This window comes from Anopheles ziemanni, chromosome 3 (assembly GCF_943734765.1).
Source record: "Anopheles ziemanni chromosome 3, idAnoZiCoDA_A2_x.2, whole genome shotgun sequence".
Classification (NCBI taxonomy): domain Eukaryota; kingdom Metazoa; phylum Arthropoda; class Insecta; order Diptera; family Culicidae; genus Anopheles; species Anopheles ziemanni.
Window position 1 is genome coordinate 46,389,348 of NC_080706.1, and position 16,279 is coordinate 46,405,626.

Genomic DNA, 16,279 nt, shown 5'->3' on the forward strand with positions numbered 1-16,279 from the left:
CTCCGGAATCCTGTTCCACGTATTTGTATACCCCGAGTGCGCATTTGCGATCCCAAGCCCCTCCAGCACTTACTTGTTACTCTTGTCTTTCGTTTAGCGAATGTTTCGAGTAGCGACCATACGACATAACTACAAACATCGCGGACTGCCCTTGCATCGACATGAACGCAGCGAGCATCGGTTGACTACAAATTCCATTGCGCACCTCGACGTCGTCTTCGCCCTCGTTCCTTCGCCATCTCCCGAGCGCAGCGTTGTTTTTTCGACGCTGGGATGAAGGAAACATTAAAAAAAACCCAAACGTCGGGTGCAAGAACGAAGTGGCCCGGGTTGCGACTGCAAGCCAATCCCGGGCGCGTCATTTTCCGTACCGTAGTAAATCTTTCTGCACCAACGTTTCCCGGGTGCGCACGTTTGGCGCTGGGTGTTGCTATTTAGATTTACAATCGCATCTATTAAAATTATGCAGAAATTTTGCATCGAACACCGCTTGTTGTCCGCCGCTCCTCTCTAGCTCTCCACCGCCGGGGACGTCGTTCCAGTTCATCCCCGTCGTTGCTGCTACATCTCGGTGCGGAAATCAGGCCAAATACCACAGACCGACCCGACCGTCCGGGCAGGGACACGAAATGGAAACGTTCGCAAAACCGACGCAACGTGACCGAAACGTCTTCACCGTCGTCGAAGAAGACGCGGTAGACCTAGACAACCGGGGCCAGTGTCATCTCAATTCCCCGGAAACTGCAACTATTTTTAAACCCGGCCACGTCGTTACCTCGCCAGCACGGACGAACCCATCGAAGGATGTCTATGGAGCGTTGGCATTGAAGCTGGCGGACATGAGGAGGACGGTGGCGAAAAACGAGACCGATCGATACGAGGCGAAAATGGGAATTAAATTCACTCTAATTAAAATATGTTACACTTTGCGCAGGTACCATTATTTATGCTGCCGCCCTATCGGCTCGCTATCGATCGTCTAAGGTGTGTTGGGATGGGATTAACGGGGTGAAGGGGTACGATCGAGTGTTCGTAGGGGAGGTGCACATTAAGTTTCCCTGGCCGTCCTACCGCGTACCACGTTCAGCTGTAATATTCTCATGCTGGTTTTATTTTTAACCTTCTTTAGATGTGTTTTTGCATACATCTAAATAAACACATGACTTACTGGTACTGATCGTCATTTGTGCGATGTTCTTATTTCTTGTTCTCCCTTTTTTTTCTCGTTCCTCTTATCTAGCTCCCCCCGAAGGGTTCTATCGCTCTGCTAGCCCATCGGACGTGTCTCATTAAAAGGGAAACGGAATAAAACGAATCCACCACCCGGTCCACCCCGCTGCGAGGCGTTTTCCCCGTTTCTCCAAAACCACCGAGCAAAAACAGATCCCGATCGTCCGGACGACAGCTCGCCGCTACCGTTGGCCACCGTTCGGTGGATTCGAGTTGGTTGGCCCGCAGTTGCCAGCGCCGGTGGCACCATTGGCCAGAATGATCGTCCACAGGCAGGCCGTAACAGCAGCAGCAATAGCAACAACGACAACACCTCAATCGATTGCGTTTGCTGCTTGTGTACACACCCGTCCGGCGTCCTGAGAAGCAGGTCGGTCTGTTTGGAAAAGTGGAAAAGTGGTGTCCGACACCCCCCGGCACCCGTTTGTGAGCGTAAATTTAGCGACCCATCCACGGGCATGCCATTTCAGTGACGTTCACGGCAAACGGTAGGAAAATTTGGAAGGACACAACCACGAGCAGTGCAGCTCCCATTGCAGAAGCTAATTGAAATTCACAAACCGACTGATAGAGTGCACATAAACCGAAGGAATGACGAATCTAAACAAGCTCAAAGTGGTCGTCATTGGAAGCTCCAAAGTGGGCAAATCAGGTAAGCACGTTTTGCAAGTACTCTCCCTCTCTCTCTCTTTCCCTCTCTCCATCTTTGCCAGTTTTGCGGTGAAGTCAGGTCCAACTCACCTCACTGAAAGGGAAGTCGTCAGTTTTAATGCCGATTGTTATGGTTATTGTTATTTCCACTTGGCCATCGCGCTGGGAAATCCCTCGCCAAGGGTCCCTCGGAGTCGCGACCGGCGTGCGAACGGACATAAAGTTGCCAGCTCATCCACCTGAACGTGCGCGCCCTAGAGAAATCGATTAGCCTATTTTTACCGCCCCGGGGTCTCAAGGTCTGGCGTTCTGTCGTCGTCTGCCGCTTGTCAACCCACATTCGAACGACCGGCACTTTCCACCACGGGCCACCCCGAACCGCATCGGGCGGAGGGAATGACTGCTGGATGTGCAGTCAGCATTTCGAGAGAGATTGAATCGGTGGTACTAAAATTGTAATAACCTAATTACGGCTAGTAGACGGAACGCCTCGGCCTAGTCTTGCAGGACGGGAACTGGTACACTGGTCGCTTTAACAACTGATAATTGAAAGAGAATCGATAAGCGAATTGACACCAGCTGTCCACGATTCACTATCGCTTAGATTTATGGTACAACATTCCGCGGTGGAAACTTTCGCTTGGCGCAAATTGACCATTCATTTCGAACCGTTTAACCAAAACCATTCCTGATTTTTTACTTTAATTTAAACAAAAAATGCAATTACGATAAAATAGTTCTATTCTGTCTCGTGCTCAACATTTCGTAGAGAGCAACCAATTGCAAATGCTTGAAAATTAAACTCGTTTTGGATGGGTGATACATTTGTCTTTTATTCTATTTTATTTCTTTTATTATTCTATTTTATTTTTCTATCTCTATTCTACAGAAAAGGAATATATTTTTAATGGAATCCCTAAACCGTCGAAAATCTGTGCTAACATGACATATGACTATACTTTATGTTCACACGGTCAGAAGAATATTTAAAAAAAACTAAGAGGTTTCTGCTGAAATTAAAAGTAACAATAATTTTTGTCAAGTGGGTAACACACTGTGTCCAAATTCTATCGTTAGACAGATAGCATTGACGTGATTTGAGGTTAGAATAGGTTTTACAGTACCAATATTGTCTACGCTTTCGAGTCATTTTGAACAATGAAGCGAAAGTGAATATTTTACTCATCAAATTATAGCACATGGAGCATAAGAAATCTTTATTTATTTATTTATTATTTATCATAGTACCCTAGTGTTTCAACAAAAACATTTTAATCATAGCAAGAATTTAATTTATCAAAAGAGCTGGTCGGTAAAATGATTACATAAACGTTCTGATACATATTTTCACATGTACATCTTTTAGATGCTGTTTAGATTGCTGTCTGTTCGGTAACGATTCTCAATCACAACCGCAACAATGGAGACTCAATTAAAATGTAATAACTTCTTTATTGGATCAAGGTTTAAAACCCTCCCGCATCAATACGCATGGCGTGTCGATCGTGCCGTACCGCCGAAAACGTGCCCTGCTAAACACGTGAGTCACCTTACGTGCTGTTGTTTGACTGACCGATCGCTCGGACGGCACCTTCAAGTCAACCTTGGCCACGGTGATACTGAAGAGTCAAATGCACCCATTTTACATACCTGCAAGTATTTTCCGTCACGTGCGGTCGAGAGAAGCAGGAGGGGCAAAAAACAACAGTCATGCCACCCGCTCGTGTGGTCACTTTCCTTTGCCGAAAACGCGGGCCTCAAGGGGGTCGAACGCTATCTTTATCGGGCGATCGGTGGTGAAAACGCGAACCCCACGGAGTCCCACGGGATGGCCCGGTGCCATTTGTCCGCCCGGTCCGATCGATTATTGAAGCGTGATAAATCGTAATTAATAATTCTTGTCCGTTGGCGGGCGAGGGGACGACGCGGCACAGGGTGGCGCGGGTGTGGACCTACGATGGGCCCGGAATTCAATGCGTTTCGTTCAACTTCGACCTACATTCGCGAGACGCTTTCGTTCGGAACCTCAAGAGATCGGGCTAAGAGAATGGAAGTAAAATCGACAAAAAAGCGATCTCACACCACACAAAACACTCAAAGGGAAATGCATCGTTGGTTTGAATGCACGAGGCTGGATCCTTTTATTTCACTTTCTTGAAACCATATTTTTCTTCCATGTTTTTGGTCATTTTTTAGGACCCACCCAGCTCAAGGGGATGGAGGGATCGCGCTTTCCACACACCATACCACATCGTCCTTCATTACATTATATTTTTCGATAATAAAGAGATCTTGGAGATTTTTCTTTCATCGAATGAAAACAAGTACCCGGCGGGGCGCGCGCGATTTTTGGGCTCCGGTATCCCGTTGGATACATACACACACATACACCGATCGCCAAACAACAATGGCGAGATAAATGACGTGCGATTCGCTGCCAGTGCAGTTAGTTCACGAAAGTCAAACTGTTACAAATTATGTATACAGTCGCTGTCGTCATTGACGAGGTTCCGGGGAAGAGGATCCGCCGAAGGAGTGGTATGGTTGGGGACGCGAAGAGAAAACTCTGGATGACCGCCGGCGTCGTGGTGGATGGTGTGTCGTTAGTTGATTCGTTGAGTAATTTTTTTGCAACTGTTTAATAAAAGACGAACATTTATATCTTCCGTAACGCATCACCTGCAGCTACAATGAGTGATTCCCGTCTGCATTGACTCTTTAGGCGGCTCGTTATACAACGGCCACGGGCAGAAGACAATGCGACCGTAATCTGTCTAACTGAAAACTGCAGCAGATAACATTGTGTTTTTAAACGCCTTTTAAAAAAAAGGCCATGAACACCCTCTGTCAGAAGGCATGTTTTAAGGAGGTCAAACATGAAAGGGAAGGAAAACAATGAAAATGCATCCAGTAACACTTTATACAATATGCAGCAGTAGGTGAACAGTTGAAAAGGTTACAAGTTGGTGACATGACAGGCAATCGTATGTCCGTAATCTTGCAAATGTAATGTTGGAATGTTGATAAAGGGGAAAACGGAGCCACATGTGTATTTCGATTATGCTGCCATGTCTTGTTTTGGAGGAATTTAAGGAACAATGGTTATTTCAATAATGTAGGCATTAACATTCCTCGAAAAGCACTTTTTCGTGTTGTTAACGCTCAAATATGTATGAGTCTGAGTCCAAGTGTTTTCTGTTTTCCGTTCTGTATTTTTCAGAAAATTCAAAAAGATAAGCTTTACATTTACAAAAACCTTTTTTTCGAAAAAAGCATGACAACTGGTCAAAATTTGTGATAAATATGTTTTTCAAAGAAACATAACATTCCATATTGTACGGTTAATCCAATGATTACGGTTATTAATTATAGTTGATGTTTCAACACATCATGCTGTAATTTGGCATGCGATTGATTTACTTTCAGATCGATCATGTGATCATCATTTTTGATCGCATAAATATTAACTTCTTTTCAATGTTCTATATGTTTGTAAGTTTTTAATGACAACACCTTTTCTACGTGCACTTTTGTTTTGACATAACCTTTGAAAGCTTTTAACAATTTAAAAAAAAAAAACTTTGACCCGGTCTATATTTCTAAATTACCGAGCAAGCAGATGAAGAAGAATGCGGAAAACACACAAATGTAAGGAGTGAAACTTTTTTTTTTTAATGTGCGGAAACGCAGCTATTAAAATAACTATAAATAAATAAATGAAAAGAAGTTTAAAAGAGTAACATTCAAAAACTAAAGAACCATGAGCCAAGATGAAAAAACTTATTTAATAAAATTTTCTAATCGTAGAAAACCTCTTATTTTGTTTGAAAATAGATGGAATTGTTGTGGAATTATTTGTTAGAAAAAGATCATTTTTTCCCAAACGTTAAACTTAACCATAAGCTTAACCTGCAGGCTGACCTGCCATACCTTGAGGCATTTCGAATCCTCTCAACTTTCGTACGCTTTATCTCATTACTCCCCATACCAAATCCGTCCATTCGACATGCGTCAGCCGAGACGTGCGCGATCGAGTAAAATCAATCAGCCCGCGGAAAATCCACACATACGTACACGCGCGTGCCCTCTTCTCGGGGTTTCTTCTAAAAAGGAAATGCAGCCCGGTTGGACCCCAGTACATCGGTGGGCAACTTTTTCTGTCCGCTGGTCGACGGCAGCTTTAGAACCAATCTCCAGCCTAGCTGCCTTTTCCGCCCGCACTGGAGCTGCAGATATGTTTATGGTCAGGCAATTCTTGCGCCACGAACGTCACTGCGTCGCCCATAAACGTCGTGTTGTCGTCGGTCCCGAAACCGGCCCGGAATAAAGAGAGAGGAGATACAAAGGGGGCGCACTCCAACTAAAAACCCGGCCAGGGTACGGCGCAGCGAGCGGTTCCCTTTTTCGAGAACCATTTCACAATTCTACGGTACCGCCACGTTCGGTCCATAGTTGGGAAGCTGTTCAGCGATCCGTCAACCGACGTGGGGACGTGATGGGGTTGTTTTTGCTCACTCCCTTTCGAAGGCCACCAGCGGCCGGTGAAGCACAAGACCAAACTATTAAATAGGAAGAGATGTACGAAAGTGCAGGCACTAATGACTATACCTCTTCGTTTTACATTCCACAGCCGTCACGGTGCGTTATCTCACGAAGCGTTACATCGGCGAGTATAGTTCCTCGCGGGGTAAGTGACCAGTAGGGCTGCAGGCTGCACCGATTTGAACCCGACCTTAACAAATCCACCGTGTTTATTGTTTTCCGTTGCAGATTTTCTCTACCGACATAGCGTCACCTATGACAACATAACAACCGAGGTGGAAATCATGGACACGTCGCGATGTGATGTGAGTAAAACCAAATCCTAAAGAATTCATCCTTGTTTTTCGCGAAGACTTATCCTTATCGGCCCGGATCGTTTCAGAAACGCGGCTGCCTGTACGAACACCTGCGCTGGGGCGACGCGTTCGTCGTCGTCTACTCGATCTGTGATAAGGCGAGCTTCGAGGACGCGGCCGACTACCTTCAGCAGTTGACCAAACTGAAGCTTCCCTCCTACTATACGCTGCTCCTACTGGGCAACAAGAGCGATCTCGATCATGCGAGGTAAGTTACGTCACGATATTTTCCTCGAACGATCACCTCATTGCAACTAATCCTTTTTACACGCTGTTCACTTCCGTAGGGAAATTTCGGTGAACGACGGGCAGGAGCTGTCGTTTCGGTATTCATGCCAATTCTACGAGGTGTCGGCGGCGGAAAATTTTGCCGGCGTGTCCCTCGCGTTCCACTCGCTCATCCGGGAAGCGCGCTCGACGCAGCTCTTCCGGGCCCTACCACTGCGGCGGAAGTTGGGTGTGAACAGTGTCTCGAAGGCGCTCGGAAACATTTTCGGCAAAAATAGCAAAGGTGAACGAAAGAAACGACCATCGCTCAGCATTTGACACTCAGCGCCTTTGCCGGGCTCAATCACCACCACCACCGGGTGCCCTTCGTAGTTTTATCGATACTTTACTCTACAATTAGCTCTAAACCACTTTGTACATACGGAGAGAACATTCCAACAACGAAACAAAAAGCTGGTGCCTCTCCCCCTAGATTTGTTAGAGTTTGTAAAAATGCTTTATAGTTACAGTAGCATCTGTGAGACACCAATACAGCCATTCCTTGGGGCACGGATCCCCGACTTTAGTAATTAAGAAGATCGTTATGTGTCTCTGCATTTTATTGCAAAAATCTCCCGGGATGTTATACCACTCGGTACATGGAGGTGCACGACGTTCCTATAGCATCATAATTCGCGCTGATGTTAGTTTTATGAAAGATATTTGTAAGGATTTTGGAGAAAGTTGAAGGAATTTGTACATGTTTCGGAAAAGTAAACTTTGTAAAAGAAGCAGAATACTTGGCGTTTTGTTTATATGCAATTGTGTAGTGAAATGAAAGAAATTAAAACGTTGATCGAGAATGATCGAAATTTATCGACGTTGATCGAAATTTATCGACATAAAAAGGATTATTTTCATAACGGTGTGTAAATAAAACATTAGTCAGAGAGCTGCTAAAATAAAAGTACAACAGTCGTCTTTCAAGGAAACTTACAAATTTTCTATTCTGTTGTCATGTAAAATTGAGTTATTTATATATGTTTTGGATAAGGAATTCCGGTAAAAGAGTAAATGAGGCCCCGGGCTAGATTCTCCTCTTCCTACTGGTTCACATTAAGCGCCTGAAGCTATGCAAAGCGCGACACATGCATTCGTTTCGATTTTTGAACGCTAACGGTTCGCTTAAAAGAACATAACGGTTTAAACTAATCACGCAGTGGAGGTTGAATGCGGGTTAACATACTTTTACATGTTAAGTTACTAGTAAGTAAACTATACCACACATGATGGACAGCATGAAACAATGAGTTTAGCCGAAGAAATGATTTGGAAACGGCGGCGCGCCCGCAGCGAGCGAAGCGAGCGGACTGCGCTAGGTCTACCGAAAAAGAGAGTTTGTTATAGTTTTGAGAAATAAGGGGGGCCCGTGGGCCCCCCTCATACCGCACCCCCTAGGTTGATTGCGTAGCCGAAATTAACGGTACACACTACGGTTCAAATACTCGTAGGTTGAATTTAACGAATTAATGTATCACCAATTGCATACATTCAGTTTAAACCTCCACAAGAGGTGTAGCCACGATCGAAAACATGGCGGCCGGGGCCTCATTTACTCTTTTACCACAAATTAGCTATTTTAGTCAGTATTTCAAGTTGAATCAAGGTTTTTAAAGCCTGTTGGTGGGCTGCTGCTTTGTTCTAGTGGTGGGTACATTGAATCCGCAAATCCAAATCCCGGTAAAAGAGTAAATGAGGCCCCGGGCTAGATTCTCCTCTTCCTACTGGTTCACATTAAGCGCCTGAAGCTATGCAAAGCGCGACACATGTATACGTTTCGAATTTTTGAACGCTAACGGTTCGCTTAAAACACCATAACGGTTCAAACTAATCACGCAGTGGAGGTTGAATGCGGGTTAATATACTTTTACATGTTAAGTTACTAGTAACTAAACTATACCACACATGATGGACAGCATGAAACAATGAGTTTAGTCGAAGAAATGAGTTGGAAACGGCGGCGCGCCCGCAGCGAGCGCAGCGAGCGGACTGCGCTAGGTCTACCGAAAAAGAGATTTTGTTATAGTTTTGAGAAATAAGGGGGGCCCGTGGGCCCCCCTCATACCGCACCCCCTAGGTTGATTGCGTAGCCGAAATTAACGGTACACACTACGGTTCAAATACTCGTCGGTCGAATTTAACGAATTAATGTATCACCAATTGCATACATTCAGTTTAAACGTCCGCAAGAGGTGTAGCCACGATCGAAAACATGGCGGCCGGGGCCTCATTTACTCTTTTACCCAAATCCCAATTCATCATACTGGCCGTCCACACGGCATCGTAGCCTAGCGATTTTGACACTCCATCGTAGTGTCAACTATTTTTTATGGCCGTGGCTAAGGCCTTCTGTAAGGAAACGATGTTCTTCGCAGGCATTGAAAAGCGGGAACAGTTATTTTTGTATGTAACATTGTCTAACCCCGCGTCCACACGGCATAGTAGCGTAGCGATTTTGACACTCCGTCGTAGTGAAAATGTTGGTCGAGAGGCCTTAGCCACGGCCATAAAAAATAGTTGACACTACGACAGAGTGTCAAAATCGCTACGCTACGATGCCGTGTGGACGCGGTCTAAGAAGATTATCAATGTATAGTGATAGTTTTATTCAAAATCCGGTAAAAATGTAAATCAGGAGCTGGTCTGAATAATTGTCACTATCCATTCTAACCAGCGCCCGAGTCGAATAAACTGAAATCAATCACATTGTTTAGATCTACAAGTTACGTGATTAATTAAACACACCTCGTGTCTAGATCGAGTCATATCAAATTCAAATAGATTGGGATTAAGTTAAGTTTATTACCAAGGTTGGTTTATGTGAAGCGCTTTGACAGGTAAACATAGCGCCGTCGTGGAATATATGATAACTAAAACAAACATTCGTAATGCACGTTTGAATTCAAATCTGTACCAAAAAACAGCTAAACCAGGATGTAAAACACATTTATACTTATCGACTGCTTCCAACCATATGATTCCTTTATCAGAACATCTATTTCATTGGATTTTTAAGGAAAACACCTATCTGTGTATCTACAGTACCCGGCAATTCTACGCTCAAAATAGGTTCAGTTTAGTCATTAGTACCAACAAGGTAAAGAGACATGAAAAGCAGTGACGACCCAACCTCTAGTTCCAGTAATCTTGAAACCGTCAGATGGGATTCGAATCTTTGGATTCTGTCAAATGGGATTCAAATCTTTGGAATCCGTCTAGGGATTGAATCTTCGAGTCTTCGGAGTGCTGATTCTGCCAACACTAGTACCAAACGCATCGAAATAAGTAAAAAATCTGCGAAAAGTGAGATCTGGGATCGAAAAACTGAAATAAGGTTGGCGTGCGGACCGTGTATCGTGCAAGAAAATAGTGCAATTTGGCTAGACGATAGACAATACGGTTAAGTGCCCGACCCGACGGCAACAGCTAGGCCAGGAAGAAGGAAAATGGAACCACCGACTGCCGAGGCGGTTCTGCAAGGCGTTTTCACACTGTACAACGATCCAAACAATGTGGAAAAGGAGAAAGCATCGAAGTGGCTCGAAGAATTTCAGAAGTCGGTAGGTGTCGGTGATAGTATTTTCATCTCCTTGTTGGCCATCTTCAACCGGGGATCTTAGCGGAATGCAAAACCCCGGATGCCCTCCCAGAGACCCATGGGGTGTTGGATGCAACAAGAAGCTATCGCTGTTTCACTCTCGCACACAATCAGCATCATAACCTCAAAGAACGATTTGTTCTGGAACATTTCTCGTCGTTGCGACAACGGTAGTTGTGCAGAGATAGATGTGATTTTATGCGAAAATGGAATCGAAATGAGGTGAAATGAAGATTGTGTGCCTGATGCGGACACGGAAGGCTGTTTCCTATGAAACGTAATTGTCCAACTTTCATGCGCGGGGCGTTACGATGCTTTGCATGTTTTATTTTTACTCCGGGGTCTCAATTGCGACGCGATGACCTTTCTACTTGTGCCATGGTGGTGTGTTTGATGAAGGTCTTTGCCCCCTCTTTGTAGATCCATTCCTGGAAGATTGCTGACGAGCTGTTGCAGCAGAAACATGACCTTAACTCCTGCACATTCGCTGCGCAGACGATGCGAAACAAGATACAGAACAGCTTCCACGAGCTGCCGGTAACCGCTCACGAATCCCTCCGGCAGTCACTACTGGAACACATTAGCCACATAACGCTGGAAACAAAGTCCGTGATCGTAACGCAGCTGTCGCTGGCACTGGCCGATCTAGCGCTATTGATGTCCACCTGGCGTAAACCGGTCGCCACACTTCTCGAGCGTTTCTCGCCCAACCCAAACATGATGTACGCGCTGATCGAGCTCCTCACGCTCATCCCGGAGGAAGTGAACTCGCGGCACCTCCGTCTCGGCGAGAACCGACGGAAAGAGTTTCTGCTCGAGCTGGAATCGGACTCGACGCTCGTTGCCGAATACCTGACCGTGTGCCTAATGAACTGCAAGGAGAGCGAGCTGCTGATCGGCAAGATCCTCAAGTGCTTCACGTCCTGGGTGCAAATAAACGCATTTAAACTGCCAGAAATATGCGACAGCATGATCATAGTGTACTGTTTCCAGTTGCTCAGCAACGCCAACACCAGTTCCGATTTGCACGAGTTTGCCGTGGATTGTCTCTGTTCGCTGCTAAACCTGCTGGAGATGAACAAAACGGGCAGTGACCTGGACGAGAAGCTGTTCAACGGGATCCTATGCCTGGAGGAGGCGTATAATGCGTCCGTGACGCACGAGGACCTGGAAAAGTCGATGAACTTCTGCCGGCTGTTCACGGTGCTGGTCGAGAGTAATCTGGTGCGGATGGTGGCATTCTCGGAGAAGGAAACGCCACACCACACGGTCAAGTCGCTCGACCTGGTGCTGAACTGCGTCGGGCACTACGACTACGAGGTGGCCGAAATTACCTTCAACATGTGGTTCCGGCTGAGCGAAGATCTGTACCAGCGCAACAATTACATGCTTACGGCGCACTTCAAGCCGTACGTGGAACGACTGATAGCGGCCCTGTACAAGCATTCGCAGCTCGATCCGGACCACGATGGGCTGGTGGAGGAAGGTGGATCGTTCCAGGTAGGATAGATAGCAAACATCAATCCCCTTTCCATCAAACTCAACACCTAACAACCATTTATTTCAATTTATCGTTTTAGGATTTCCGTGACAGAGTTTCGGAAATTATCAAAGACGTCATATTTATTGTCAGCTCGATCAGCTGTTTTAAGCAAATGTTTTTAGTCCTTCAGAATCCCAACGTGACGTGGGAATCGAGCGAGGCAGCGTTGTTTATTATGCAGAACGTAGCCCGAAATATCCTGCCGTAAGTACACCTTCTAGTACTACCTTGTCTTTTTGTGGCCAAACAGTATAGTGTGCTCCGTGTTAAGGTTATGTTTTAGGTTTTTAATTTTGCCACTAGGTAGGAGAGGCTTGGTTTTGTTGTATCCTTTTCATCCGCCCGGAATTGCTCTATCGTGCACGTTAGTCTTGTGAATTTGTTTCCGTTGCTACTTCTGAAATGTAGGGAAATAAGGTGGCCAATAATCACCGGGTGTGTAAAAGGGTGTGTGTCATGGGAAATGTGACTTTTGACCGGGAAATGTACTATAAATCAATCTTAAATTACCTTGATATTAAAAAAGCGTTTGTAAAACATTCTCAAATCTCATCGCAGGAATAATTTTTATAACAAGTAGAATATTGTAAGCGCTCTCCCTTCCTTTGGATCGGGGCCATACTTAGATAGATATAACAATAGTCATTCAATTCTTTCGTAGATTTTCGTTTATGTGAAAATATGATCAATCATTTTCATCATCTGTTTATGTTTTCTTTTCGATACTTTTTGATCATAAAAGATTAATTGCATTTTTGATTATGCTAACATAAACAGCGTAATGACACTTATGGAATGTTTATTGTCCCAATTTTGCCTACGAGAGGGAAGTTTTTCGATCGGTTGTTTTTCCGCTTGGCGGAAAGAAACTCACATTCAACGAAGGTCAACTTGCACGATGAGATTCCCCGTTTCCATAACATAACAGAATAGCAAAAATGAACACTTTTAAACACATGACAAATGAATGTAATTTTGTATTGGATAAATGTTTAATGTAGAAATTTGATCTAAGCAGCATTACTATCTCTCTCTCACTCTCTCTCTCTTTGTCTCTTTAATCTTCCCCCCGTTTCCATGACAACACCTTATACATGCACGCCCAACCATACATACGAATCCCATGCTGCATCCTGGCGATGGAATTGGACACCATTTTAATGTACTTTTGCGCTTTGTGTTATTTGGATCTTCTAGAGAGATTATGGAATTGGGAGAGCGTGATGATATACCAACGTCGAGGTTCAACCAGCTTTGGTGATTAAAAAGAAATGCTCGCGACATGGTTTAAGGGTTACATATCGTTTTTTGTATTTTCTCTCTCTTCTCTCTCTGTCTCTCTTTCTCTCCTCCGCCTGCTCCGTTTCCCCGTTTCCGCAGTGAGGAGAGTGAGGTGGTACCGAAGGTGGTCGAAGCGATCCTCAACCTGCCGGAGAACTGCCACATCGCGATACGTTACACTTCGATCAACATCCTCGGCGAGCTGTGCGATTGGATCGACTCGAACCCGGAAACGTTGCAACCGGTGCTGAACTTCCTGCTATTTGCGCTCCAGCAGAAGAACGGCCTCGCGACGGCCGCCGCCAACTCGCTGCAATCGATCTGTTCCGCCTGCAAGAAGCACATGCTCGGTCACATCAGTGGCCTGATGGAGATAGCGCGCTGCCTCGACAGTTTCGAAATTCAGTACGAATCGGCGATCGGCCTACTGAAGGGCATCTCGATCATCATCGGCCGATTACCCGGTCCCCAGCTAACGCCGGCCATGCAGGAGCTGTGCGCGTTCCAGGTGGAGGCACTCAGTCGGATAACGAACGGCGATGATGATGGGCTGAACGTCAAGAAAACCCGCTCCGATCCGGGCTTCTGGCTCGACCGGTTAGCGGCGATCTACCGGCACGTCACGCCACCCCCACCCCCGCACCAGGCGAACACGTCCGAGGTTAATCCCTGCGCGTTTGTGATCATCAATAACTGGAACGTGTTGTCGCGGGCCCTCGAGCGGTACAAGAATGACTCGAAAATCATGGAGCGCATCGTGCGCTGCATCCGGTACGCCATACGGTGTATCGGCAAGCAGGCAATGCCAATCCTCGAGCCGCTGGTCAAGCAGATCATTACAATCTACTCCGGGCATAATCACAGCTGCCTGCTGTACCTCGGCAGCATTCTGGTGGATGAGTTCGCCGTCGAGGAAGGTTGCACGCAGGGGCTTCTCAACATGCTCCAGGCGTTCATCGAACCGACCTTCGGCGTGCTACAGATGGAGAACGGTCTCAAGAACCACCCGGACATGGTGGATGACTTCTTCCGCCTTGCGTCCCGCTTCATTCAACGTGCACCCCTACCGTTCCTCCAGTCTCCGCTCGTCACTCCCATCATCCAGTGCGGCCTGCTGGCCTGTACGCTCGACCACCGGGACGCGAACGTTTCTGTGATGCGCTTCTTCTGCTCGCTGCTGCGCCACGAGAAGGCGAGCGATTTGCAGCCCATCGTGCAGTCGATACTGCTGTCGCACGGCGAGGCACTCATCATGAACCTGCTGTACGCGTCCGTGTTCTGCCTCCACTCGTACATGCTGACCGACGTGGCCGAGGTGTTCGTCGAGATCAAGCAGCACAGCCCGCAGCAGCTCGAGGAGTACGTGAAGAAGGCGGTCGATTCGCTGCCGAAGAAGAACAGCGGCGGCTCGGTGACGGTGACACACGAGCAGATGGTCAAGTTTGTGACCGATGTCGTCCGGTAAGTCGGAGGCGCGCTTTCGAGCGTTCGCGTTTTGTTGGCTCGTGCAATACAATGACCCTGGTTTCCTTTCCCCTACCCGGATGTTTCTTTTTAGCTCCAAAACCGCGCGTGCCACTACGCAAGCACTGCAAGACTTTGCCCGACTCTACCGATAAACGCCACGCGAGTAGCAGCAGGAGTATAGACCCATTTGGCAAAGATCTTGGCACGTTCAGCCTATAACTAGTTCAACTGTGACTACACTGGCGGCTGCGATATACATATATACACCCTTCGACGACACCGCACACGCGGAACCAGCGCACTTTGTACATAGAGACATTATTACATTCAGTTTTAGTGCAGCCGCTGCAGATAGATTCTTTCCCGTACTGATAAAGTAGGGCGTGCGAATGTGTGTACGTGTGAGTGTTTGTTATCAAAGGAACAAACAACGGATGTGATGTGTTTGGGCCCATGCTACCGGGTGTCCATCATCGCGTGAAGCGTCCAAATCGGTCATCCGATGCGATTTTCTCCCCTTGCGAACTCGATCAAACCGGCAGTACCCTTCGAAGCAGAGGGTACGTCGTCGACGCCGTGTTGTTTAGTAATATTATTCACAGAGTTTCCCAAAGTAGTATCGTCTAGCCGCATCGTGTTTTTTTTTGGCACGGGGAAATGGCATTTTTAATCTGAACCACTAGCAACGCGCAACAATTATCACATAAGTGCAGCCCGATTTCGTCTGTGGTAAGGTTTCTATGGACTAAGCATCTAAATTTGTTATAATAAAACATTTAAATTTTGTGCACGATTATGATAAGATACAACGTCAAAAGGATCAGTTTAATTTTGCATTTCTGTGATAATTGGGGCCCGTTGTATGTGCGCCTTTCCGTGCGCCTTTTTAAAATGTGATGTGGCTATGAGCGCTGCGCTACTTTACCGGGAATGGCTGTAAAGGCAAAGTGGAAAGTTTGTAAATTTGTGCGATACTCGCACCCAAGATATTAATGAAAACAAAAAAAAACATTTAAATAATTAACTATTTCCAATGCAAAACGTTATCGACGCGATGGTAATGTGGTGTAGAAGAAAAACATTGCGAACCTTACTGTGTCCTTCTGGGCTCTGCCGGGAGCCCTCCCATCATCTCACCTGTTCGTTTCGACATCCCTACGTTTTCCGGTTACTTCCCCCTTGGACCTACGACAACACGACTTGTTGGCCAGATCACAAAAGGAAGGAGAATGTTTTATGTTGACACCCGATACGCATTAAAAAGGATTACACCTAAACGACAACGCCGCAACAACTGTTGAAGTACGCCCGTTTAGTTTTGTACACTGAAAATATGAGCCATGT

At 46.1% G+C, this 16,279-nt stretch overlaps 2 protein-coding genes across 3 annotated transcripts; both read left to right on the forward strand.

Annotated features, from left to right (window-relative positions):
* Positions 1-1,821: 1,821 nt before the first annotated feature.
* LOC131288755 (ras-related and estrogen-regulated growth inhibitor-like) lies at positions 1,822-7,325 on the forward strand. The gene is made up of 5 exons (XM_058317929.1): positions 1,822-1,882; positions 6,512-6,568; positions 6,652-6,728; positions 6,806-6,987; positions 7,067-7,325. Exons 1-5 carry the CDS (start codon positions 1,822-1,824, stop codon positions 7,323-7,325), a joined length of 636 nt encoding a protein of 211 aa, XP_058173912.1.
* Positions 7,326-10,417: 3,092 nt separating this feature from the next.
* Positions 10,418-15,113, forward strand: LOC131285996 (transportin-3). Of its 2 annotated transcripts, XM_058314852.1 has the most exons (6): positions 10,418-10,606; positions 11,065-12,144; positions 12,225-12,391; positions 13,385-13,444; positions 13,568-14,929; positions 15,027-15,113. In XM_058314852.1, the coding sequence occupies exons 1-6, from the start codon at positions 10,493-10,495 to the stop codon at positions 15,085-15,087; spliced, it is 2,844 nt and encodes a 947-aa protein (XP_058170835.1). In that variant the 5' UTR covers positions 10,418-10,492; the 3' UTR covers positions 15,088-15,113. The 2 variants fall into 2 exon arrangements, with proteins under 2 accessions (XP_058170835.1, XP_058170836.1); XM_058314853.1 differs by lacking the exon at positions 13,385-13,444.
* The last annotated feature ends 1,166 nt before the right edge of the window (positions 15,114-16,279 follow it).

Bases quoted from the DNA above. Each gene is read 5' to 3' on its own strand.
- LOC131288755 (XM_058317929.1), top strand. From the start codon at position 1,822: ATGACGAATCTAAACAAGCTCAAAGTGGTCGTCATTGGAAGCTCCAAA. The intron at 1,883-6,511 runs GTAAGCACGTTT...TACATTCCACAG, and splicing joins CTCCAAAGTGGGCAAATCAG to CCGTCACGGTGCGTTATCTC. The intron at 6,569-6,651 runs GTAAGTGACCAG...TTTCCGTTGCAG, and splicing joins CGAGTATAGTTCCTCGCGGG to ATTTTCTCTACCGACATAGC.
- LOC131285996 (XM_058314852.1), top strand. From the start codon at position 10,493: ATGGAACCACCGACTGCCGAGGCGGTTCTGCAAGGCGTTTTCACACTG. The intron at 12,145-12,224 runs GTAGGATAGATA...TTATCGTTTTAG, and splicing joins AGGAAGGTGGATCGTTCCAG to GATTTCCGTGACAGAGTTTC. The intron at 12,392-13,384 runs GTAAGTACACCT...TGGATCTTCTAG, and splicing joins GTAGCCCGAAATATCCTGCC to AGAGATTATGGAATTGGGAG.